This window comes from Phoxinus phoxinus (genome assembly GCF_949152265.1).
Source record: "Phoxinus phoxinus genome assembly, chromosome: 16".
Classification (NCBI taxonomy): Eukaryota; Metazoa; Chordata; class Actinopteri; order Cypriniformes; family Leuciscidae; genus Phoxinus; species Phoxinus phoxinus.
The window spans coordinates 25,251,013-25,278,818 of NC_136891.1; the positions used below are offsets into that span (position 1 = coordinate 25,251,013).

The following is a 27,806-nucleotide window of genomic DNA, read 5'->3' on the forward strand; positions in this document are numbered from 1 at the left end:
TGGATTTAAGGTCCAAGTGGGATTCGAGCGCTCTCTTGACAGGCCATTTAACAGCAGCCAAATGAACACAAGAGCTCGCCATGAATGGAGGAGCGGGCACACCTCCTCAACCCCATTGTCCCAACGTAAAAATCCACTTAGGCACCCGGCGGCAATCAATTTAGACGCAGATGCGCGAGAATAAAAGATGAATGCGATCTGTAATCCGCAACACCTGCTCCGCTGCCGGATCGGTAACGGCACTCCAAAACAAAAACTCGAGCTGGAGTTAAAGTGCTTAATTAAAAGGCCACTGATCAGCGTGCTATTTATAGGCGCGCGGCGGGGAGACTCTCCTGGGTTATTTCTGTTTTGGTGAGTCGAAAGGACAACATCATTCGTTTCATACACACGATGGAGCTTCATACATGAAGACTGCCCTACTGCTTGCCGTTTTTCCATTTAAGACAAGCCCTGTCAGAGCTGCTCTGCTGTCTTGTCTTATCTTTTTTTTGAGGACTGGGAGACAGACGTGCTTGGTTTCTCAATCGCGGGCTGAGATTGCGCATGCGTGATCCGGCCGCGGCGCTGAGATGCAGCTGTGGGATGCGGAGAGGGGAGTCCCGGCTCTGCGTGGTCGATGTTAACCTCTTTCTGGGGCCGAACAAACGCTACGGGTGGTCTGTTCCCTGGAGACCGCCTTGAGGAGGGAGGAGAGAGAGCGCGAGGGAGAGAAAAGAGGAGGCGGGTGCTGTCTGCGCTCGTTACAGTCACCAACCTGTGGATGGTGGCGGCGCGTGCTGCGGATTAGATACAGTCTAGCGCTGGGGTCAGTGAGCGCGAGTCCGTCTCGAGGCGCGACAGTTGTCGCCAGGACCGCGACAACAAGTGCTGAACATGCGGTGCTTGTGAAGAAGAGCTCTGGCTGTATGAATGGCCCCGCTATGGAGGAAGTTCCGTTTCCCAGAGTCCGCACGCGGCGGAGGAAAAGTCGCTGCCTGGCCGGTGCGTGTGAGCGCGAGTTTGACTGCAAGGAGCTCGAGACTCTCTTTCAGAAGTACAACCTGAAGCTCGAGCAGAACGCCACGCTTAAAGCCCTGGCCATCCTCATCCTCGCCGCGTCCGCGCTGGCGCTCGTGGAGCTGCTGTCCGCCGGCTCGCGCTTCACCGTATCCAAGGGCTCGCACCCGGTCCACTGCGTCATCTTCACCTCACTCTTCATCGTCACCAACGTCAAATATCTGCAGGTCACGCAGCTTCAGCAGATCGCGCGACTCGCGCTGCTCTTCAGCTTCACGTTCGCGCTGCTCTGTTGTCCGTTTCCTCTCGCGCTGGGTCACGGGACGCAGGGCGCGCTGGCACCTGAAGCACCGAGCACAACACCTGAGCAAGGTGTCTGGCAGCTGATGCTCGTTACGTTTGTTGCCTACTCTCTGCTTCCTGTCAGGACGCTTTTGGCGATTTTGTTCGGTATCCTGGTGGCTGCATCGCATTTCATCGTGATGGTGACATCGGTTACGGCGCGTAGACCTTTCGTGTGGACACCGGTAAGTTGTGTCATTGAACATTCCATGTTCGTATTTTTTTTTTTTTGGCGTGTCATATACGGTAAATCACTACAGGTTAAGTGTGCTTGCTGGAGTATGAGGGCTGTGGGCGAACAGTGCTGCACATGCACACAGGTGACGTGAAGAGCGCGCACCCTGTTTGACTTCAGCACCCAACGAAGATTGACAGCTCCTAAAGAAAGGACAGTTAAATGTGCATTTAAAATGGGTCAGAAAGTCAGAACTTCTTTTGTGGAAAAATATACCAAAAAAATCATTTAGAAATCATGCAGGAATAATTTGGTAATTTTAATTAAAAAATGTAAGTTTACAACTTGAGAAGAATGAAGAAACTATCTGAATATATCACGGTGTGTATTTTAAATGCACATTTTAAATCACTTCCACCCCTGATTTAATTAATTAAACTTTATTTTATTTTATTTTATTAAGAATTTCAGAACAAAGGATATTTAGATGTTTCCACAGCTTGTGGAGCTGTGAATCTTGTGCCAAACATAGTATAAAGATACTATGAAACCTATTTAAAAAAAAAAAAAGATTTTATTGGATTTAGCAGTCAGAACTTATCTGTGAAACCACTGCAGGCTGTCATTTTCTGTCATAACACATGACTGGACTACCCAATAGTGAAATACCCTTGAGTTTGAATAATTAAACTTTCAACACTGATAAACAGTCTGATATTACAGTGTTTTAAACAAGTCACTCAAATTTGTCCAGAACTGCTACTTTTACCACAAAAGTTTACAAAATCCATTGTACATTTTAAATGTCGTTTTACATTTAACACAGTAAAAATAACTCGGGGTTGGAACTTTTACCCACAGACATTTCATACAGACCTTTTCTTTTTAGTGGTTGTTTTTTCATGGCTTGAAAGATTTTTCACTTTTGAAAAATGAAAATTCCGTCATCACTTACCCTTATTCCAAAACTGTACGACTTTCTTTCTTCAGTGGAACAATAGGATATTTTGAGAAATGTGTTTTTATATCCGTATAAGTCAATGGTAACCAAAACTTTTAGGTTACTGACATTCTTCAACATATCTTCTTTTGAAAGTGTGAAAGAACTAAAGTGATACAGGCATGAGGGTGAGCAAATGATGACATCATTTGTGAGTTAACTGTTTTTGCTGGGGTCAGATTGATTCAAAACCCAACCTGTGAGGAAACAGAGCAATTCTCGTGATATTAATTTCAATGCATTGATCTTTTATTTATTCTGGCAGACAGACACATTTCAGTTCAGCTTGTAACCTCTACTCCACTGATTTACTGAACACCGTGACAGTTTCACATGTCTCACTACATCCTCGCCGGATGCTAAGTGATGTCTGTGACAAACACTCACACAGGAATTGCAGCTTCCGTCATCAAAAACCGAACCTGTGAGAACAGGGACTGGATTTGTTGACCTATTAAGCCTGGATTTCTTTGAAAAGACAGACAGAGTGCTTAAAATCCTATCAAAATGCTCTAAAGACCTTAAGCGAAGAGGATCGACATAAACTCATTAAAATCACCTGATCTAAAAATATCAGTGTGCCACTTCACATTAAAACGGCAGCATCTCACAGCTCGCATATACAGTATTACATTATTGCACTCCAAACTTCAAGAACACTTCACATCTAGACACAAGTGTCACCGCTCACATGCTGAGTTAATGAGTTTTTTTTCCCACAACCTCTCACTCACTGTCACAGTGTAACCTTGGTGCACATCACGCTTTAAAATACAGGACGGTCAGCCGTTTATAAGCCGCTTGCAATGGCTCTGATCTTGCAAGACTTTTTTAAGTGATCACCGATCAATAGCCAATACCCTTTTACCAAGCTGGCCACTTTGTTTATTACCTAATTTATAAGGCTTGAAACTTCGCTAAAGATTTGTAGTAATGCCACGGCTTTGTGCTATTCAGCAAATGGCCTTCACTTTCAATCACAAAGGCCTGTTAAAAGAATGCAGACCAGTTGAGGGGATTCGGGGTAATCTAATTTTCTGTTGCTCTGTGAATGAACAATGCAAATCCCTTAATTGGCGCCTGTTTGAAGTGCCTCAAAAGCAAGGCAATTGCTGATTCTTTCAGTCACAGTAGCATATCTGCAGAATTTCTCAGGTTATCTAGTGTGGGGGGTTTGTGTCCGTCTCCACACCCGAGTTTATCATATCAGGACAGATTGGAAAAAATGAACTCATCTGTGTCCGTCTCTTCTTCAAGCTACTTTCGCTCCTTGCCCCGTGTTTCTCTCTTGCGCACACACACACACACACACACACACACACACACACACACACACACACACACACACACACAGTATTCAGTCGCCAATTGTTGCTTAACAAAACTTGTGTCCGTCTGATCATCTCAGGACGGATTGAAAAAAAAAATGAACTCACTGCCCCCTCTCTCGGCATCTGTGTCTGTCTCGTCCTCAAGCTACTTTCTCTCCGTGCCCTGTTTTTCTCTCTTGTACACACACACACACACACACACACACACACACACACACACACACACACACACACACACACACACACATTTTTAATATGAAAGTTCGTATTAAGTCTCCAATTGTTGCTTAAATGTCAGAATCGTTCTCCATGGTCTGATAAACCGAGATGGTCACACAAATCCTGTTATTTTTCTCTCTCTGTGTGTTTGTAGCTGGTAGCAAATGCAGTGTTGCTGGTCGGCGTGAATCTGTCGGGTGTGTTTATACGTATCCTTACCGAGCGCACCCAGAGGAAGGCCTTCCTACAGGCCAGAGACTGCATCCAGCAGCGCCTACAACTAGAGGACGAGAACGAGAAACAGGTCAGACTCGCGCGACACGTGCGTTGGCATTGATTAAACTTTATTGATTAAACTGTATTGTCCTCAAAGGCAATTATTTGTGTAGACAGCAGTATATTATACAACATACAAATACACAAACAAGCAGTTGCATGTTTTAGATCAAATGATCAGCTGTTTCAGTTTCTCCCTCAAGTTAAAGTGAGAGTTTTGACAGGTAATTACCTTGCAAGATTGCTTTTATTCCCCCCCCCCCCCCTGACTATAGCTTAAAGGTCAAGATATCTTAGCAAACGCATTCACAGAGATGCATGTACTCTAAGACACACAAAACAGTTGTGAGATCGGGTGTGCGGTCAGGTGGTTGACTTATTTGGGATTCAGGCTGTATACAACTATAATGACAATACAGTCCACCAAGCGCACCTTAGAGCTTTAGCATTTTCATTTGGATTACTAGCTTTAAATGTAAATGTAAACTTATATGTAAGCTTTAAGGTCAACATGAAATCAAAATGTACCCTGATTATATTCCTTAAAAGCCAGACTTAAAGTTCAACTGAAATTTGAACTGGAATGACGGGAAGTGGAATTTACTGAATTGCAATTGAATAGGTATTTATTTCTGGGAAATTAAATGTTCTTCTCTCTGGTTATAAATATCTCTGTCTGACAGTTCAAACGTTTGGGGTCAGTAAATACTTTTATTCAGAAAGGTTGCAGTAAATTGATCAAAAATGATAGTAAAGGCTTTTTTACATTTATACAATATTATTGTATAAACGGCAGAACTGTTTTCAATATTGATAATAATAAGAAGAAATGTTTCTTGAGCAGAAAATTCACGTTACTATGATTTCTGAAAGATGATGTGACACTGAAGATTGGAGTAATGATGCAGAAAATTCAGCTTTGCCACCACAGGAATAATTGATATTTTACTATATATTCAAATAGAAACACTTTTAATTTGCAATAATATTAATAACAATAGCCTAATATACAGAAATTTAATAAAGTAATCAAATGGAAGAACAGTTAAGTAAATAAAACATTGCAAAGTCTTTATGGATTAAATATACATTGATTCTTATTAAAGTTATTAATATTATATTTTGAAGAGCAGTGAACGATTGTCTCGTTTTCTTTTGTTGTTTGATTTAGAATAAATGACAGAAAGAGCAGCGGGTTTATTAGGCTGCGTTCACTTTAAGACCGGATGCACACTGACCTAATACACTGGCAAGCATTTGATTACTTTCCCAGCTATTATATTCACTGAAGACACAACTGAAAGCGTTTTAGGTTAGAAAGTCCTGAAGATGGATGTTTTTACATATTTTTGTGTGTATTTCAACGTTAAAAATGATCCCGGATCAATACGCTTGCACACGTAACATTACATGATTCGACTGATTTGGATGTTACGTATGGTGACAGCGCTTAACTTTAAAGGAAAGGAATGGAAAGCGGCATAATATATATATATAAAAAAAAGTAAACTAAAACCCAGCCCTAAATCATACATTCTCTATAGAGCAAGGGGGGCCCTGGCGTTTTGGGGGCACTACGCAACTTGCGTATTATGCGTATAGGGAGGACCGGCACTGGCCACCTTGAGCTCTATCGGGAGCACCTGGCTCGGACCAAGAAGCTGATCTACTGGGGATCTGCCTGCCATAAATAAATTATTTTCAAACAAGGCTCTCAAGCTAACATTCAGGAATGAATTGGAACACACAGGAGATCACCAGGGTATAACTCACAACAAAATGTTAAAGGGGTCATGACATGAGAAACCAAATTTGCCGTGATCTTTTGGTATATAAGAGGTCTTTGTACCATTAAAACGTCTTGCAAGTTTCATAGCTTAAGACTTCCTCCCCATTATAAACGAATCATTTATTTAATCAAGTTCTAAATACAGCTCGTTCTGGATCCATGGTAAGAAGTGACGTCACGGTACGAAGTGACGTACCAGCGTTTGCATATAGACCGCCTCCAGCACAAGACAACTACGCTTTAAGCGCAAGACAACTACGCTCATTTCATATCATTGTCGCGCCCGCGCGCTGCGCGCCTCACAAGCGTTCAGTCGACGTACGTCGGACAGCGAGTGGGTCTGTGTACAGGGAAATTACGATGCCACGCAGATGTGCTGTTCCTGGCTGTGGACAAACAACATCTTTGAATACGCTGCGAAAGATCCAGTCGTCAGGGAAAAATGGATGCACTTTATTTTTTGCGGACGTCTCAGTCCCGGCAGTGTTAATTTAAGCGTTTGTTCTTTACATTTAAAGGATGACTGTTTTGAGAACAAATCCCAAAATGATGCTGGCTTTGCCAGAAAACTGTTGCTCAAAGATAAGTCCGTGCCGACTATTCTGGGCTCAACAACGACGACGCAAACTGTAAGTAATGTATTTAAAACTTTTAACTACTTTTTAAATACGCCGAATCCGCAAATGTTCTGGCTGGGGGCGTTAATAATTGATGCATAGGCACTGACGTTAGCCAATCATAACAGTGGGCATTAACACTGAACTCTTAAAGGGGAAACACCCCCAAAAGAGACTGTTTGAATCAGAGGATGAGAAACATGGTGGGAAAAAGTCATAAATCACTACATTTTAAACGTTTTTTGTAAAAAAAAAACTATAGTAATACTATAATTGCACCTAAGGGAACATAATAATAAAATAAAAAAAACCATGTCATGACCCCTTTAATGACATTGAACACAGAACTGATGAAACTAAGGACTAAATACTAGAGAAATCAAGGTAAAACAGTACAGGTGTAGAGCTAATTAATAACCAGACTAACTAGGAACACAGACAGATAGGCAAAGAGGGGCCATGGTGAAGACTTGGCAGTTGACTCCAGGAGGACAACTGATGGAGACGAGGCCAATGGAAGTTGAGCACTAGGCGCAGATGAAGAGCCAGCAAGACCGGCCGCACCAATGTCCTTGGAGGCTGAGGCAGAGCCTCAGTGACGAATGTCTGGGGTTGTGCCAGGGTACCAGAGGACTTAGGTGTAGCCGGTGTGACTGAGGACCAAGGCGAAGCCCGACAGAGCCAAAGGGGTGGAGGGTTGAAGCATAGTTGAAGACCCGTAAGTCCATGGCGCAAGCAGAGTGACATCTGACCAAGGTGGAGACGAAGGGACAAGGGAGCCCGGTTGAGCCGTAAGGACAATAGTCCCAGCTGGAGCCCAGAGAGGGCGGAGCCGACAGGCCAGCGGGCCGAAGTGGAGTAACGGGATTGATGGCTGGAGGCGGAGCCAGGGGATTGCTTTTGACTGAGCAGAACTGGAGACCAGAAGACCCGAGGCAAATCCACACAATAGAGTGGTGTCAGAGAAGGAGCAGCGGGGGTAAAGGGCTCTGGGTCCAGAGTGGGGCTGGTGATGTCATCCTCAGCGGGGCAGATGGTGAATACAGATCCGTTGTTCACAAGCACCCACTCCATGCTAAAAAGTGGTCCTCCAGTGAACGGACCTTCTGCTCAAGGCAGAGATGAAACTCATGGTGATTTTAAAGTTACAAATGTAGAGAATTTTATTTTTATTTTATTTTTATAAAAGTCGTCTGTAAATAATTTCCTTTTTTTAAATATATATATATATATATATATATATATATATATATATAATTAATATATTTTAAAAATCTTCCATGTATCTAACTAGATACACAGCACCTCTATGAGCCCAATCTTGAAAGAAACAGGACTTTTCTATACTTAGATCAAATTCTTCGTTGTATCTGTTTTTGCGGGATGGACATTTCTGGACAAAACTGCACACACAGCAGATTGTGATGTGAACATTTTCTTGTAGCAGCAACCTACCCTAACAAGCAGATCCACCATCCCACTTTATTTCTCAGTGAGACTGCTTCCTTTAGCTGTCATTGTGGATTATATCAATGATAAAGTGTGTGAATCAAATAGCAACATTGGCATAACTTATCTCCCTCGTTGAGCTCAATTGCAGTGGATAATTACTGAATGATTTATAAATGAAGTGGAGAGGGGCATAAGATTGAAAGATGCAAAACACACTCATACAAACTAAAGCGGAGAGGACACTTTCCCCTTGTTCCTTAGCGACTGAAATTGGTTATAATTGTTTGCACATGACTCATCCACCTCCTACCCAACAAACTCCCTGAATAGAAGGTAACACCACCCACTCTATACATCACACCATGCTGTACCACACAACTCTCTCTCTGACACACAAACTCTTTCGCTTCATAGATATGGACCAGTCTCTAATCTTTCCGTTCGCACATTCAGATGATCTATCATTTATGTGCACAAAAGTGCACATTCAGCAAGAGTGGCTGGTGTATTGATTTCAAAAGTTTGAGAGTTTGTGGGGCAGATGGATAAAATCACGTGGGGGAGAATATTTGATATGTATGTTTTGGATTAAATAAAAAAACTAACCCCCGGTTTCACAGACGAGGCTTAAACCTAGTCCCAGACTAAAATGCAAGTTTGAGCTGCTTTAACTAAAAACAATTTGCACTGCATAGTATTTCTTAAAGGGGTCATCGGATGCAAAATTTACTTTTATATGGAGTTGTAAGACTGAAAAAAAAAACAGTTGAGGAACCACTCCTCGAGTAGACAAAGGACCCCTCGTGCACTAAGGATGAAAGTCGCACCGCTGAGTCATCCTAATCTACATTTCACTCCCTCATCCTCTCTCTATCACCTGCAATTCACCCAAGAATATATATGGTTTAATGTGAATGATTATCGTTATATTTAGTTTAAAATGTCTCAGAGTGATTGGTACAAATGTCTCATTTACAAATAAGTAAAACTAACGGTAATAAGGTTTTTAAGAGTTTAGAGATAACTGGCACACAAAGGAAGGTGGTCTCTAGGCAAATGGTCTCCTACTCTCAAAAGGTGTAAACTCAATGCAAATTTAGCCATGGAAATCAACTTCTGCCTCCAGTAAGTCTGGGGCTGTGATTAATGTAAATTTCCATTAATTCCATGTGAAAGAGGTTCTGTCTATAATGGTATGCAGAGGGATCAGGGCCTTTTCTGTACCTGAGATTGGGCCATGCATGTTGAGAGACTCAAGACTCTCAGCCTCATGTATCCAATAATGTTGGGTTCACATCTCTTCTCTTTATTCCATATTAGTATTTGATGTTTTTTATCGATTACCTTTGAACGATTATGAAATTGGCATGTTACATTTACCTGACATAATAAATTATGTACATTTGATCATTCTAACTGACTTTGGCATTATTTTCATTAGAGTTAAAAAGAATAGTCAAACATTCGCTCACATTTAATGGTACTCAGATTCATTTATGGAGTCAGATGAAATAACAAGAAAATATATATGAGAAATGTATTGCATTTAACACAAAATACTTTGCCATGAGAAAAGACGGAACACGAGAGAAACCTTCCCCATATCATTCGACCAATATAGACGGGCTTACAGTGTTTGCATATAAATGTGTCTTTGCAGTGTGTGGACACAACCACCATACAATGAAAAAAATCCATTCACTCCTTTTTTTTTTTATCCTCAAAAAATCTAAACCCTCTCAATAATCAAGCTGTTTGGATTTTCTGAGTTGTATGATGTCATATTGCTCATGCTCCGCCCACGACCACTGATGGACTGTCCCGTATTAGCATATTTCCGCCCTCAGCCATTTGTATACTGTCCGCTCATTACGGACAGTGTACAAATGTATACAGTTTACATTGTATACAACATTACAAGTTGTATACAAGTTGAGTTGCTCATTATCATTTAAAGAGACATGCACCCAAAGGGGTCGCTGTGAACAGAGCTGTTTTTAAAGAGGTAAAAAGAGTGTTGTTTTACACAACCATTGAGGAATTTTAACCAAAGTATATTACAAACTTTACACGAAGACCCTGAAGAATCATACCAACTTTTGGAAAATGGGCATGCGATGACCCCTTTAAATACAATTATCATAATTCTTAAAATATGTCAGTGCCATTGTTTTGTCTCAAGATGCACACAGAAATGTTTTTTTTCTTCTAAAGCACGTATAAAAGCTACTAAAATGACCTAATTGAACTTAGGCCAAATCCTGGTTTAGTCGAAGCTCTGTCTGTGAAAATTCAGCTTTGCCATCACAGGAACATTTATTTTAACAGTTATTTTACAGCATTTTTGGTCAAAAAAGTAAATATATATTAAGTATATATACACAGCACAACTTTATAACTTTGTCAACAAGGAAACATCTACATGTTGCAGACTATAATGTTCATTGGTTTTAAATTTCACAGTCAATGAAAGAGGCTTAGGCAATTACAGTCATGCTGTGCTAATTATACAAACTCTCTACACAACTCTCAGCTCAACTTTTGAGTTAAAAAAGGTGGCATGGCTCGCTGGGATTTGCTCATCGAGAAAGCATTTATCACCTGCTTTTAGTAACGCATGGCTTGGCAATGAACTGTATGCGTTTCCACGGAAACTTACCTTTGCCATGCCAACCAACTCCAAAGCTCAAAACTGTGATCTCTCACAGAGATTGGCCACTAATAGCTATCAGTGAGTTCATTAGATAAAACGCATACAGATAACAGAAGTGGCTAGTTTACAATAGCATAGCGCAATGGCTAGCACAACCATTTTATGTTTTTTTTTATAGAGCTGCTCAATCATGACATAATTTTAAAGGCCAGCTGGAAGGCTATGGCTTCACTTGGAAATTTCCATGTCTGTGGTTAACATTCTTGATGAGGCTTTCACATCTTGTTCTATAACAACATCTAGCTTCTGCTGTTACCAATACAATTCAAGGGAACTTGCGACCATAGTTGGCTAACAATGTATTTGGGAAACGCACCCCAGAAAGTTTGAAAAAGTTTTAAAAACTTTGGTTTTCAAATTTTTAAAGTTAGAAGTAGTTTTAAAGCTTAAAGTTTAATGTTTTTGAAGGCAAAGGCACACAGTCTATCAGAAAACAAACAGATAGATAGATAGATATATATATAGATAGGCATCAAGACTTAGCATGTTTTAACACATCCCTAGCATGTTTTAGCACATTGCTAGCATGAATTAGCACATTGCTAAGATAAATTACATGTTGTGTGTCCAATTTGTCATTTATTGGGAAAAAAAGTGCTTATTGGAGGTAGGCTATGTTGGGAAGGCATCCCTCATAAAGTTGGTTGAATGAATGTCAAAAATCAATTAAAGGGCAGCAATTGTGAACAAATAGAGAGTTTTGATTTGTTTGTCATATTTGGTCACTGCAAAATTCCCACAATTCAATTTGTGTTATTTTATAGTTTCAAGGCTTTATATTATTTTGAAATATTGGAATAGTAGTGATAAAAATGAGTACATGAATTCTAAGGAGTATAATAATAATTTAACCTATAATTCATATTAAACTTGACTGATGACACTAAAAAAACTCACTATTTACCCCAAAATGTAATGGACATATTCAACAGGAACGCCTACTAATGAGCCTGCTGCCCAGGAATGTTGCCATGGAGATGAAGGAGGACTTCCTGAAGCCACCAGAAAGAATCTTCCACAAGATATACATCCAACGGCATGACAACGTCAGGTATAGAAAGAACGAGAGCGTGCGAGAGAGAGAGTGTTTCAATCAAGCCATTCAGAGGAGAGCACTACATTTATAGTTTTTTTTTTTTTTTCAGACTAGACAGACAGTGTCAATTCAATTGTACTTAAATTGTGATTGCGAATACTGAATCAGTGAGTCAATAAGAGTCAACAACACTCCACTCACGCGCAGTCGTCTAAGTTCCTGAGTCTGGCTCCCAACCAAAGCTCGCACAGCATGTACGGCGCCCACAGCGCTTGTGCTATCAACTCAAGAGCTGCTCAATTAACCCACGCTGCCCACACACGCAGAGAGACGCAGAGTGAGAGATGGAGCAAGTGCTGGGGGGCAAATTCACACAATAGCACATACACACACATATGCCATCCCTAAAGACCTGCTCCAACCAACCGATTTGGGAGTGAAAGAGGATGCAAACAAGTAACTTTTCCATGACCCACTAACTGTCTAAAAGATGAGGTTAATGCAGGCCCAGCTCCAGTTTAAGGATGAAAGGAGGGCTGTAACTACGAGCTCTGTAAAAGCTATACGTTAGTACCCTCATTCATCTCTCACTGCCATATTTGCTTAGTTTCGAGGTTTTGAGTCTGTAACCTTAGTCAGAAATGTGATGTAACCAATGAATCTGGAGCCTTTTGTCTATTAGTTTTGAATTTAGTTTTATTTCGAACTTGTCCTATTAATTTAGTTTTTAATTAGAGTCCACTGTGATTGTTATTTTATTTAATTTTTTAATTTTCAATTATTGATTTCTCCAAACATTCATTTACTTTCATTTAATTAAGATTTTATCGCAGTGTTACATTTTAATGTTAATGACGGTGTGTTATAAAGTTTGACATATTTACTATATATTCTGTAATAAGTCATTCTAAAGTAAAACTAAAATGAACCTGTGGTAATTCATATTACTGCTTTATTATATTTTAGTTTAGTTGAGGTCGGCATGAAATGAAAATGCACCTTTTTTATTTTCTATAAGCATGTTTTTTTTTTTTTTTGGACCGTTTTAATCTTTAAACGATTTTAATCAAAATGATTAAACTGGATCTTCCGGTGGAAACGACAGACTGCTCTCTGGTGACGCATGCTGGACTTCTCCAATCATTTAGTCCACTTCCCGCCATTTTCTTACAATCAACATCAAGCTCGCGTTCAGATCTGCTTCCATCCAATCAACAACTGATGGATAGAGCCAAGTCCCCGCCCTACATTTTTTCCTTTTTCAAGAATGTTCGTCAAAATGTTTTTATTGTAGATTTGTTACTACTTTCTGTTTAGTCGCAACTTCAACAAAAGTATTTTGACATGCTACATTGACATTGACATACTGACATGATAAATGAATGATACAACACTGATTAGTTTATTGGACTATACTAACCAGCCAAACCTTGACACCTCAGGTGGGTTAAACTCACTCAATAAAGGATTGGATGAGCCAAGTACCCCCCGGACCCCTGGCCTGGGTTAATCTGACTACAGATTGTAATGTTTTAATGAAAAAAGGCCGGTTGATTCATTTTGCTTTTATAGTCCTGTGCATGTTTCTGATAAAACACAGTTTTCTGGCCCTAAGCCGTTACAATGAACAGTGTAAGGTCTGCTGTGAATCATCGTAACCTGTTGTCCTCTCATTCTGTGCAGCATCCTGTTTGCAGACATTGTTGGGTTTACCAGTCTAGCATCACAGTGCACGGCCCAAGAGCTGGTAAAACTACTGAATGAGCTCTTCGGAAAATTTGACGAGCTCGCTACAGTAAGTAATACTATTGGCATGTATGTGTTGAGAGAAAGGAAGAGAGGAGCAAATCACATTAGAAAGCTTGAGTCAATGGGCATATGCAGTACCTTATATGATTGCTCACAGTCTGACGACAATATGCTGAACAGCATTATAATCATAATCCCCATTAGTGGCCACAGCTTCTCATAGAGTCCCTCTGTACAATTTTCCTCAATCCTCAGAGAGGAAGCATTTGAGTTAGAGCAAAAATAACAATGGACAAAATACTTCTGACTGAGGAAAAATCCAACCTGCATTTACATTCATTACGTCAAGTGATTTGGTCGAAAAAACACCACTTCCTCTAAAGCAACTTGCCAACTATAAAATAGCATAAACCAACAGGAATACTAGGGTACTGTGGGTGGTTGCTAAGGCATTGCTATGTGGTTTATTAAGTGTTCTTACGCTACGTCCGAAATCGAATACTTCCCTACTATATAGTGTGCGAAAAACATTACGCCATCAGAGTAGTCCAAATACATAGTATGCAAAAAAAACAGTAGGTGGAAAGTACCTGGTTGACCTATTTTTTTTCACCGAGATTCTGAAGTGCGCATTCGATGGACACTTTACTCTGCCATGAGGCCACGCGAGAGGATTTATTAATGGCAGTAAAGCGACGCAACTGACGCTAGTGGTCACGTGACAGCTACAACATGGCAGATTTATTAATGCTACCCGTAGTTACCCGTAGCATGCTACCCGTAGTTTGACCTTTTATTGAAATTAGCTTACATTTATCTGTTGATGCCTTCACAAGCTTTGAAAAATAAGTTAACAAACGCATAGACTATCGATTAACAGCCTTGTATAGTTACAGAAGGTCTGCTTACAGTAGGTCTGTCTTCATTAAAAGTAAATTTCCTTATGGAGAAAATGAAATACTATGAAAATAGTTTCAGTTATGACGTTTTTATTTAGTTTTGTATCAAATACAATGTGATTTTCGTTGATCGAGATCTGGCAGCAGCATTACATTTTTCATCTTGGGCGAGCGATTCACGGACAGCTTTCCCTGGCATGAAATCCCTTATATGCCTGCAAACCAATGAGAACGTGGGACAATGATGACAATTCATAACAAAAGAGTGTAGGCGCCAAAGCTGCTGTGGATCCGCTTACCCGAAACCCTCTGTAACTGGCAGATTTAAAGAAAATGTCCATTGTTTGGCTTATACTTTTAAGTATGTTCAAATTAAGGAAGTTTCTGATTAAAGTAGGTTCAAATTTAAATCTAGTAACTACTCAGACATTATGTGATTTCGGACACACCGTTAGTATTTTCAGCTCAGTGCCATGCTGTTGAAAAACTGTTCTGGTTGTTGCTAGGGTATTACTAGGTGCCTGTATACATGGTTGCTTACTTGACTATGACAACACAGCCCACTCCCAAGTCTTTGGCAACACTTTAGATAATTGCAATTAACATTCAATTAAGTGTTTCTGAAAATAAATTGTCCTCTAAAAAAATGCTGGGTTGTCTCAACCCATGTTTGGGTCAAATATGGACAAACCAACTGTTGGTTTAAAACATTTATTTTATTTTAATTTAAACCAATTCTTGGGTTTGTCCATATTTGACCTAAATATGGGTTTAAAAAACCCAGCATTTTTTATAGTGTACATTCATTTTTCACTCAAGTAGATTATTTTAAAGTATATTATGTATGTAATTATACTTTAAAAGTGCACTAAAATGTACTTACAATAAAAGCGTTCTATCATCCACCAGATCACTTAGATGGAAAATAGATCACAAATAGATGGACCCAATTGGGTCACCATCTTGCGAACAACCGAGGCTAGTGGCTGTAGGTGCGCTGGGAGAGGTATCTAGTGGCGGCCATTGAAACTCTATTCCCCGTTCTTTCAAGTGGTGAGAGTTCTTGGTTGCAGAGATATAGTGATTTCAAGTCGAGTCCATCTTGTTGAAACACGCTGTATTTGCCCACCTTGTCCTAAACAAACCAAATAATTTGAGATGTTATCTGGTATCATTCATGTTCAAAGAATAAACTGTGTAAGACAGGTTACTCACAGAAGTTTGATCCCTTACAAAAGTAATAGAGATTTTGTCTTAGCAAACACCAATAAATATTTCAGCAGCCCCTCACAGTAAATGCTAAATTACCATCCTGACAGCTGTGATTGGACTTTTCAAAGGTGCTGCCTGTGATCATACAGAAGTATCTTGGATGTACTGTAAATTACAACTACAAGTTTTACTAGAGGTGATTCGTGGATTGTATTTGTATTTTTCGTATTTTTCCTCCAATAAGTAAAAACTGTTTAATGTGCTGGTGTTAGAAAAAGTTTAGCTCAAAATTTTCACTTTAATCATTTTCCTTTCCTTCAACAATTTCATGGCTCAGTTTGCTTTTCTGTATCCCCAATTCAGCAAGTGTAAGTCTTTATCAAACAGAGTCTGTTCCAGAGAAAAGTAAGACTGTGACATGTAGCTCTATGTCACAAAAAAAAGAAAAAAAGAAAAATTCAGGTAGAATTCAGTTTGAAATTCAGGCAACAGTTGGAAATGATTGGCACATATGGTGTGTGTGTGTGTGTGTGTGCGCGTGCATGCGTGTGTATGCGTGTGTGTGTGCGCGCGTGCATGCGTGTGTGTGTGCGCGCGTGCATGCGTGTGTGTGTGCGCGCGTGCATGCGTGTGTGTGTGCGCGCGCGTGCATGCGTGTGTGTGTGTGCGCGCGCTGTGACAGACCACAGTCTCCTCCTGCCCTGTGGTGCCAGATGGTGCATATCTCATAAAATAGAGCAATTGATCTGTAGAGAATTCCTGTCTTTCTGTTTGTCTCACTCTATTTAGTCTAAAGTGTCTCATTGTTTTGTTTAAGTGATGTGAATGGTATAATCCTAATAATGCATTTGCAAAAGGTTAGGCCTATTTGAATCAGTATCTATAGTTTAAGAACAAATTTGGGTAACACTTTACTTTAAGGTGACGTAGTTACACTTTACTGTATACATGTACTTACTATTGTAATAATAACAGTAAATTATGCATAATTACAAGTAACTAACACTAAACTTATCCACTAAACAAATCCAAACCCTAACCGTAACTCTACAGTAAGTAGGCCTACATGTAGTTAATTAATATTACTCATTACTTCATAGTTAGTACAATGAAACTACATCACGCCTAAAATAAAGTGTAACCCAAAATTGTGAAGTGGAAATTCCAAATGTGATAAAGCTTCTAAATTCTCAACTCAATTAGAAACATTTATAGAAACTACTCTACTGTTCAAAAGTCCTATGCTCACCATAAGGCTGCATTTATTTGATCAAAAATACAGTAAAACATTAATATTGTGACAATTTAAAATACAAGCTTTTGCAATAGACTTTATTCATTTTAATACAGAAAAATATGTTTGTTAGGGCCCATTCATACCAAGGATGATAACTATAACGATAATTATAAAGTTTTAATAATCAATCAAATATAAAAATAGGTAATTCCACATCACATCAACTATAAAGATAACACAGAGGAACGATATTTCTGGAATAACTTTCAAAACTATTTTTTAGGTGATGAACGATAAAAACATTGACAGCCAATCAGAATCCTGGCTACTTCAACGAGCTCAAACATTTAAAAGCAGCGCAAAATTATAATAGTTATAAGTTATAATAAACAGAACATTATCATGAATTGGTGTAGACTCTAAAATAGTTATCGTTGAAGTTAAATTTATAGTTATCAGTCTTGGTGTGAACAGGCCTTCAGACTTAATGCAAGTTCCACATAAAGTGATACGCACACAAACAGTTTTATATAATAAAAACAAACGTAGAAGTGTTTTTTTTTAATAGCCAAATAAACTCTCATCTGCTCATTTCTTAACTGACAAAGCAGGACACTTCCTAATGGTTAATCACAGAAGTACCATGATCATACTTTTCTTTACTCATAAATTGTGTAAAAACCGTATTTCAGAAACCAGATTCTGTATAACCTGGTATAAATGTGATATTTATGAACCGCATCACTGACTTGCTTTCAACTGCACATTCCTTTTAATGGCTCTGTGTGTCTCTGGAAAAACTCCCATCGTGCTTTTCTGTGGCAGGAAAACCATTGCAGAAGGATTAAGATCTTGGGAGACTGTTATTACTGTGTGTCTGGCCTGACCCAGCCCAAAACGGACCACGCTCACTGCTGTGTGGAGATGGGTCTGGACATGATCGACACCATCACGTGAGTCAGTGTTTGTGGCCAAATCTCATTTCGTTTTAACATCAGTCACTTGAGCCAACCAGCAGGTGCTACCATCATCTGACAGGCTGTATTTGAAAGCTATTGTGATTTTGTGTGGGAATGTGTGTGTGTGTGCGTGTATGTGAGAGACCTGCTCCACTATATTCATTTCTCTGCTCTGAATTCTAAGGCGGCTTTCGCTGCTGCAGTCTCTTATCACCTCACACAGGTGATAGAAAATGCACACACACACACACACACACACACACACACACACACACACACACACACACACACACACACACACACACACACACACACACACACACACACACACACACACACACACACACAAACACATCTCTCTCGCTCTCACACACACACACACACTTTCGATCTCACATTAGTGTAGATATCCTGCATTATGCTGGTAGCAAACAGAAAAAGAAATTCCTCCTGCCAAAGCCCCCCCCCCCCTCTCTCTCTCTCTCTCTCTCTCTCTCTCTCTCTCCCTCTCCCTCTCCCTCTCCCTCTCTCTCTCTCTCTCTCTCCCTCTCTCTCTCTCTCTCTCTCTCTCTTCAATCATCAGATCCAGCCGGCATTATAGTGAGGGGTGAGGAGAGAATAAGAAGCTTTGAAATAAGGGGGGAAAACCTGACTTTAGTTTTCTAAATGGAAATATAGCGTTCAGGGTTCCCACGCTTTTCACCAATTATTTTCTATGATCTTTTCTATTGTTTGCAATGTTGTTTGTTATGCTGATTATTAGGGGTGTAACGGTAGGCTACACAGAAGTCACGGTTCAGTATGTACCTAGGTGTTGGGGTCACTAGTCGATATTCAGTCGAGTTCAGTACAACGGAAAAAAACAACATATCCACAATGCTAGGTTTCTTTTAATTTATTTTGAACAGACAGTAGTGTAAATCACAGTTTGTTCCACCTAGCGGCATTTAGTCCCCCCTGAGGTAGTGCAGACTCCTTTAGTGTATAAAGCACTACGCAGTAAACAGAATGCACTCTTGCATAGTTCTTATTTTTTTGTAGGGCTGATAAAAAACAGAAGTAATTGGGTCACAATCGGCTGCAAAACTGAAAAGCATCCCTTGTGTTGTGTAAAAGTGCAAAGTAAATAGAATAATAAAAAATAAAACTTGTGCAGAGATTAGTTTTTGCATTCCTGTAGTCTTTTTTTCTGCCTAGCTCTGGTGATTGGCACATCTGGATGATGTCGTCTGCCCACTACCCCCCTCATTATAACAGCGGAAACCAATGAAAAGCACTCCGTCATTTATAGTCATGCAGCTAAGAGTAAGACATCATTCGAAAAGGGTCTATTTTTATTTGTGTACACTCACAATAAAAACAAAACATTGTGCTTTTGTAAAATAAAGAAAACAAAGAGGATGCCGCTTTCTGCCGTCCCCGTTTCCAGTCCATGGAGTTAGTGTAGAGCGTCCCAAAAATGTATCGAAACTCAGTGTATTGGCTACTTGTTCTTGTATGCCATCTGAACGCTTTTGGGGTGGTACGTAGATAATCTCTTCTACTTCTTCTTTGTTTTTTTTCTGTTGTGGAGGTTAGATAACAGCGTTGCATTACCTCGCACCCCCTTCTGGATTGGAGTGTGGATTGCTGTGACTGACTAGCCTAGAAATCTAGACGCACCCTAGCGGCTGCAAAATGTATTTTGCAGCCAGGGCAGTCTAGCAACTCTCCATAGACCTTCTAGCTGCAAAAACCTAAATTGGGTCAGGCCAATCACGTCGTGTATAGAGTAGGCGGGGGCGGGCTTAACATATGACGACAGAGTTGTGACGGCTGGCACTTGTAAACAAAAGTGGCGGCTGCGGATGGAGAACAGCGGTCTTTCGAATCGGCTTTCGCGACTCTGGAGGACTTGGAGTTAAGTTTTTCTTTAAGAAAAGAGCAAAGAACGGCACTTAAGTCATTCTTAAAAAAGGAAGAAGTGTTCGGAGTTTTGCTGGACCGGATCTTTGCCACTCTGACTACGTCACCTTCTTCGTTGCTCTGGTTGATTGTAGCGCTATCCTATTGCGTGCAGAGGGATTTTGAGGGACAACCGTTTATCCCGCCCCTCGGATTAAGCCGCGTCTATGGAGAGTTACCAGACTAAACATCTTGATGTAAGTCTGGCTTGCCAGGCTAGTGACTGACTGTATTCGTCATCTGACTTTATGGACCGAACCGTGACGTCCGTACCGTGACGGTTCGGGACAAATACATGTATCGTTAAACTACATGAGGATTTAAAATCAATTTAAGGTCTATTAGTTATAGATCTTATCGTGAATGATTTATCCATGCATATGTTTTATTTGTATTATTGTTATTAATTATTTACTATAACTGATGGATAGAACCAAGTCCCAATTTTTTTTGGTCCTTTTGGATAATCCCTTTTGCTCAGATGTACAGTACGTCACTATAAGGAAGAAAAGTTATTTGGCTTCTTCTGTTTCATCGCAACTTTAAAAAACATTAGATTGAGGTTAATCTTTTGATTTGAGTCAAAATTCAGACATTAAGTACTGGAAATGATTGGCACAGATGGTGTGTGTGTGTGTGTGTGTGTGTGTGTGTGTGTGTGTGTGTGTGTGTGTGTGTGTGTGTGTGTGTGTGTGTGTGTGTGTGTGTGTGTGTGTGTGTGTGCGCGTGTGTGTGTGCGTGCATGCGTGCGTGTGAAGCCACTTCAGACCTAAGTAATATTTAGCCAATAAGATCTTTTACAGCAGATTATAACGAAACGTTTACTATTTCCAGAACTTTTCAAGTTTCCAGGTCTGGCAATCCCAATTGTACAATTCCCTAATATATCTGAATTTTTGCTGTTTTATTACCTTATTAAATAACACCTACTAATTAGTCATGGGTGTCAAATGTGCCTGTGGCCATGTCTTCAATTGCATCTGTTACCAAAAACATTTCCTCTTTTGTGATGTTTCATCCACACTAGTAAGTGTCAGTATAAAGACCACTAATGTATTAAAAATGCAAAACTTAAATGTACCTTTTTGTGAATATGTGTGTAATCAGGTCCGTTGCGGAAGCGACCGAGGTGAACCTGAACATGCGTGTGGGTTTGCACACGGGCCGGGTGCTGTGCGGGGTTCTGGGGCTCCGAAAGTGGCAGTATGACGTCTGGTCCAATGACGTCACACTGGCCAACATGATGGAGGCAGGAGGTCTGCCTGGGTCAGTCACACACCACATTATTCATAATCAGATATTAAACCATCATACAACATGTAACGTGGAATATCATTCCTATATGAGCAGAAAGGTGATAGTGTGATCATTTGCCCTTCCCTCAACAGGAAGGTTCATATCACCAAGGCAACGCTGGAATGTTTGAATGGAGATTACGAGGTGGAGCCGGGCCTCGGCCACGAGAGACACGCGTTCCTCAGCAAACACGCCATCGAGACTTTCTTCATCGTACCCTCACACAGACGCAAGGTACAAACACATCATCATTACATCGTAGACAACATGAATCAACTCTTGTAAAGCATTTTACTCCTGTAAGGTGGTGTTTTTCTTGATAATACAAACTGTACTGTAAATAACGTAAGAGAGAAAGTCTTGGTTACTGATGTAAGCGTCGTTCCCTGATGGAGAGAACGGAGTCCTTATGTCAAAGTCTGACAAATGGGGTCTCACTTAGGAGACCCAATCAGCTCTGAGTTATAGAAAAGCAGGCAATGGAACCCGGAGTACCGAATGACACGCTGGGTCCCCCGCGAGAAGGACCCGCGCCATCATCTGACAGCTCGACAGCTAGAGGAGTGGGAGGTCTGTGGGGACTGGCCCAGCAGAAGCGCTCCCACAGTAACCCTCAAGTCTCTCAAAGTGTTAACCAGATTCAATGCTCTGCCTTGAGCTGAGGCAGTGGGCTGGCTAACAGCAGATGGGACTCACGAAGAATGAGAGTCGCGACTGCAATGCTGACATGGTCATGCTCTCGCAGTGAGAGCATGAACCATCCACGAACGCCACAATCTCAGCATGCTCGCGGCCCAGACATGTGAGATGGCAATCGTGGCTGTCGGATGAGGACAGGAAATGAACGCATCCAGAACCACACGGACGGATAGGCATCTTTCAAAAGACGTTCGCCCCCCGTGCTTGATCTTTTAAGGAAGCTTCTTTTGCACCGAAGCACCAAGGGGGAATCGCTGCACTTATAACTGTGCACTGGCTCAAAGGCGAAACACCACTGAATGTGGTGCAAGAGAGATCCCCTCTTGTTTGCAAGCTCTTTTTGAGGCTATTGGAAGAGAGTGAACGCTATACGCAACCACTCGGCTCCGAAGCAAAAATCTGAATCAGTGTATGCGTGCTGCCATCTTATATACCTTATATACAAGCCACATATACAGTGGCTTGGCATGCAAATTCCGCTCGCCAATTCCATTGGCCGTTTTTTTTCTACAACTCAGAAGTGATTGGGGCTCCCGAGAGAGACCTCATTTGTCAGTCTTCAACATGACTGACAGATAAGGAACTTGATTTTATCCATCAGAATTTGTCTGGATTGTGAAAAGTGGACATATCTAAGGCTGTGCTATAATTGGGTAGAATTATTTTTTTGGTCATTTTAGTGGTACAGGAAATGATTGCATTTGGTGAACAATTACTGAGTACAATGTATTGTTGGCTATTTCCATAAATATTCCCGTGCAACTGGTTTTGTGTTCCAGGGTCACATATGCACAATCAAAAGCCTTACACACATCCTAATCCATCTGGAGTTCAAAGGGATTCATATCACTTTTTTAAGCCACTTCTTTTTTTCAGACGACAGTTACTGCAGCCATTTTCACACATTCAGTTAATCTTTTCTCTTCCCTCATTTCACATTTCTTCCCACCCCCTTTCCTCTCTTCCTCCCTCTCCCTCTCTCTCTCTGCAGATTTTTCCTGGGCTGATCCTATCAGACATAAAGCCAGCGAAAAGGATGAAGTTTAAGACAGTCTGTTACCTGCTGGTGCAGCTCATGCACTGCAGAAAGATGTTCAAGGCTGAGATCCCTTTCTCCAACGTCATGACCTGTGAGGATGATGACAAGGTGGGTGATAACTGCATATGTCCATCTTAATAACTGCAGCTGCCCACTTTTTCTCATCAACCAAACTTAATAGACTATTATTAAACAGTTGTATAGTCATAACATCCAACAGTCTGAAGTTTTAACATCTGATATTATTTTAAAGAGTTAAAAGTAACTATTTAAAAAATATATATTATAAGAGAGATCTCGAACATCTACCCACTGATCCCTGCAGCGACACCAGCGAAATTAATTAAAATTATACAAATGACTGGAGATTGACTGAAGTAATATCTATTTATGCTGATATTTATCACAATGAGTGCATTTACATGTACAACAAAATGCTGATGACTGCAAAAGTAATCTCTATATTTAAACCAATGAAAGAAGAAATGAAAAGAAAACCTTTGAAATCAACTTTTGAAAATTTTGAAATTAATTTCATTCTAGAGATATGATATGAAATATGGGCATAAAAGATGTCAACATAAAAGCTGCCACTAATGTTGCAGTTAAAATGACACCATAAAAAAATAAAATAAAATAAAATGCTTTATGCGTTTTTGTCATTCATTTACAGGACAACAGCATTTTGTGGGCCTGAAAAGTTTATGAAAGCGATACAGTTATCGTCTCCATGTAAACTACAAACATTTTAATTTGTGAAAACGGTGCCATGCGCATGAATATTACATGTTCAGTCTTTAGACCTTATGTAGCCCCGCCCCTTTTCAGCGCTGCGCTCGTTGTGTTTTGTCTTCCGGTCTGTATTTTCACTGAGATCTTGCGTATTTATGAATGAACGACTCGTTTTAAAATGTTAAGACATCTGCTTTAAATATTACAATCCTCATGATAACTTTTGTTAAAGCTGCAGTCCGTCGTTTTTCCTCTTTGTCGCCATCTCTGTTCGAAATCTGCAATTGCAGTTATTCGCGGAATTATTAACTGTGCGTGGGTAGTAAATCGGCATGAAACAGCGCGGATGAACACAATGTATTGAGGAGAACCTGTCGCTGCCGCGTCGCTGTGGATACTGTACTGTCATCAGCAATGTCAGAGTATACCTTTTGAAAGTGTCAACATTAGAATTTTCATCGGTAAATGTCATCTGAACAAGTAAGTAACATTCACTTTTGTTCTGACCAAATTCGGGGGGTGGGGGGAAGCATTGCAGTAGGCTATAGCATGCTGATTAAATCTAACGATTGCTTATATCACGTCAAAACGTGAAAAATATATTTTTTCTGAAGTCCGAAGTCTTTGGGTTTTACAACTGGTGAATCTCCAGTTGTCACTGGTGATTGTCGCTTTAAACTTTCGGGATCCGCCATACCAAGTGCTAAGCTAAAACTCCACCATCATCCACACACGCTATAATAGCCGAGACTCCTTCTCTATGTGTACAGAAGTGACGTAATGACGCAAAGACATGCTCGAAATTCCCGCGGAAATCCACCAGTACCACTAGAATTAAAATCATTATTACAAGCTTACCGTTTTGAATCGAGGTAAGGCAAGCAGATCGTTTTGAACACTGTCTGGTTACGTTTTTTTTCAAAAATTTATTTTTTGATATTTTTAAACCCAAAAAAGTGCCGGACTGCAGCTTTAACTTTACATTAAGTAAATCCGCTTCAAAAGCGAATTACTCCTGGACAGCTATGCCATAGAAATATACAGAGCGAACGCAAAAACGAAAGTTCAAAGACAATATTCTAAAGATGGCTGCGTTTCTCTGGTGCATAAGGTCTATAGGCGCGTAGTGTTTCTTTACAAAGTGACATCGCCAACTACTGGCCTGGAATGCATGATACAGCATTTTAGTCTGAAAAACTGTTTCTGTTTTTACTACATTGTTGTCGTGTTAACAGCCTAAAATAGGTGTTTGTGATGCTTATACTTTTTTTTTTAAATCACTGCAAAATGTCACATATATTTCAAGTCAAGTCTGGTCTGATATTAAATCACAAACCTGAGTAGTACACCCTGCCAGTCTTAAGTGTATCTCCACAAGAACCTAATTTACAAAGGTTTGCCTCATAAATATATTGATAACCTAATTATTAATTATGAGCTAAGACATCACAGTGTTATGATGTCATGACCAGTCAGTCAGCAAAAACTTGTTCCGGTGCTGCTGACATATTGTGATTGCTTTGTGTGCAGTCCTCCAGTACTTGCAAAGCCAAAATCCCCAAATCACCCTAAATCACCTTTTACACCCACACAAATCACATTCACTCTCACACTCTTTTAATCCAGTCCACTCTCTAATGCCACTCCTTCAGATGTGTGGATGATTGCACACAGATCCAGTCACCACTGCAGATTTACTGTTCTCATCATGTGTGACTGTGTGTGTGTGTTTTGACTTGTATCAGTGCATAATTAAACATCTTATCACCATTGCATGTGTGAGAAAATATGCTGAGATGTGTCGAATACCCATCTGTCACCCTGTTATGTAGATTTGTGTCTAAATGAGTTTAAAAGTATGTGTTGGTTTGCGGTGCTTTCTTTACCTAATAATCATAAAGTGATAGTTCACCCAAAAATGTAACTTTTGTCATCATTTACTCAACCTCATGTCAATCCAAACCTGTATATACACAAATAAAGAAATGTGAAATAGTCTACGCTGTCAAAAAATGCACCATAAAAGTGGTCCATATGACTCCTGCATTATATTTGAAATCTTCTGAAGTTATATGACAGCTTTGCATAGCCAACAGATAAAAAATTATGACTATTTATTGAAAATCTTCCCCTTTGCTGAACTGGAATCTGCTATACTTGAAATTGAACTGAAATCTTCCCTGGGTTTCCAGAGACGGGCGTTGCGAACAGCTTCTGAGAAGCTGCGCGATCGGACGTCATTTTCGGCGGGCCAGGTGCAGAACTCTCCCGGGAGCAGAGTGAACCGTTACATTGGTCGTATGCTAGAGGCACGACAGACGGAGTCCGAGACGGCAGACCTCAACTATATTACCCTTACATACAAGAGCAGAGAGAGAGAGCAGAGAGTGAGTACACACAGCTGCATAATGGATAAACATGTCAGATGTGAGAAGTATAGCTGTTACATAGGGTTATACTGTCATGATTCTGCCTTAGTGTCCTTGATTTTCCCTGGTTGTAGGGCAGGATCATGACAGAATCATGTTTTGTGTACAAGTGCATGGCCAATTGTTTGGGCCATGTGCTTGTGTTGTCTCCTTATGTAACCCCGCCCCCTTGTTATCCTCGTCTTGTGATTATTGTCTAGTCAGTTTCACCTGTCCTTGTCATTAGTGTTCCTTATATAATCCCCATGTGTCTGCTGTCCTGTGCTGGTTCATTGTTTGATGTTACCGTTGAATACCTTGTGAGAGTCTTGTCTAGTAACTGCCTTATCCTGTTCCTGTTGTTGGTTTATTGTCAAGTTTGTCTAGTGTGTTTCAAGTTTAGTCATCCCTTGTCAGTCTTGCCCTCGTTTTACCCCCTCGTGGGTTTTTGTTTTCCCCTGTTTTTCTGTTGTAAATAAACCTTGTTTGAGTTCATACTGTCTGCGATTGGGTTCATCCTTCCACCTCCTAACATATACCTCTTAAAATAGAATGATTTTTGTGTCTAAGCTAAAATAACATCATATTATATTGTCATATTTTTGTTATAGCTGCTGGCTAAATAAGTAAGCACAATAAAACCACACTAAAAAAAGGCAAAATTTTAATTTATTTGTTGTGTTTTATAAATGTATTAATTACAATGTTACTTTTACAGTTTTGCTGCAATTTTTTTGTATAATACTATTTTAAGCTGAAAAGAAAATGTACGTTTAAAGGCAAGTTCTATTATGACAACTTACCCAACTATTCGTCACCATGTGTTCAAGGAACTTAATCAAAAGCTTTTTTTAATCTAAGACTTTAAGGAAAATTACCATTCATAAGTTTGGAGTTCGGCTGTTTTCTATTCAAATATATTTAAAAAATTTAATTTATTCCTGTGATGGCAAAGCTGAATTTTCACATCAATGTCACATGGTCCTTTAGAAATGATTTCTGATCATGTGCTGATTTGCTGCATAAAGAAACGTTTCTCATCAATGTTGAAAGCAGTTATGCTGCTTTTTGTGGAAACCATTATAATTTTTTTATGGATTCTTTGATGAACAGAAAGTTTAAAAGTACAGCATTTATTTGAAAAACAAAATCTTTTGCTACATTAAAATGTCTTTACAGTCACTTTTGATCAATTCAATGCATTAAAGTATTAATTTATTTATAAAAAATATCGAACTGACCCCAAACTTTTGAATGCTTGTGAGTGTCTATGCAGAAATAGACGTTAAAAACCATGTGAAATATTCACTGGAGTGAAAAGTGTGACAACATGCCCCATCGTCCCAAACACAGCGGTAACCGATCCAGGGCATTTGGCAGTAGTGACATGGCGAAATGCGAGAGAGATGGAGTGAAGAATTTCCTCAGACACACACGCCGCATCCCCCGCATTGTTCCGTTGTGCTTCGTGACTCCCTGTCTCCTCTCACTTTCAACTCCTCTCTCCCCCTCCTCCTCCTTTCTCACTAGCTCTCTCCATTGCTCTGTTCTCTATTCCTTAGACGCCTGCCCACCCTTACAGAATGGGGGCAACAGTAATGATTTGGGAAAATCTGTCAGACTCACGACATATATTCTCTCGAGCGCGGTGGCTTTCCCTGCTCTCTCTGGGAGTATAATGAC

General features: G+C 40.1%; 1 protein-coding gene across 1 annotated transcript in view; it reads left to right on the forward strand.

Annotated features, from left to right (window-relative positions):
• Positions 1–813: 813 nt before the first annotated feature.
• Positions 814–27,806, forward strand: part of adcy1a (adenylate cyclase 1a) — a 45,474-nt gene continuing 18,481 nt past the window's right edge. The window contains exons 1-9 of the mRNA XM_079583403.1: positions 814–1,526; positions 4,221–4,370; positions 11,846–11,964; positions 13,633–13,744; positions 17,872–17,999; positions 21,057–21,215; positions 21,338–21,479; positions 22,936–23,091; positions 25,908–26,102. Coding sequence (XP_079439529.1) covers positions 909–1,526; positions 4,221–4,370; positions 11,846–11,964; positions 13,633–13,744; positions 17,872–17,999; positions 21,057–21,215; positions 21,338–21,479; positions 22,936–23,091; positions 25,908–26,102 — 1,779 coding nt within the window. The 5' untranslated portion in view covers positions 814–908. The remainder of the gene's footprint in view (positions 1,527–4,220; positions 4,371–11,845; positions 11,965–13,632; positions 13,745–17,871; positions 18,000–21,056; positions 21,216–21,337; positions 21,480–22,935; positions 23,092–25,907; positions 26,103–27,806) is intronic.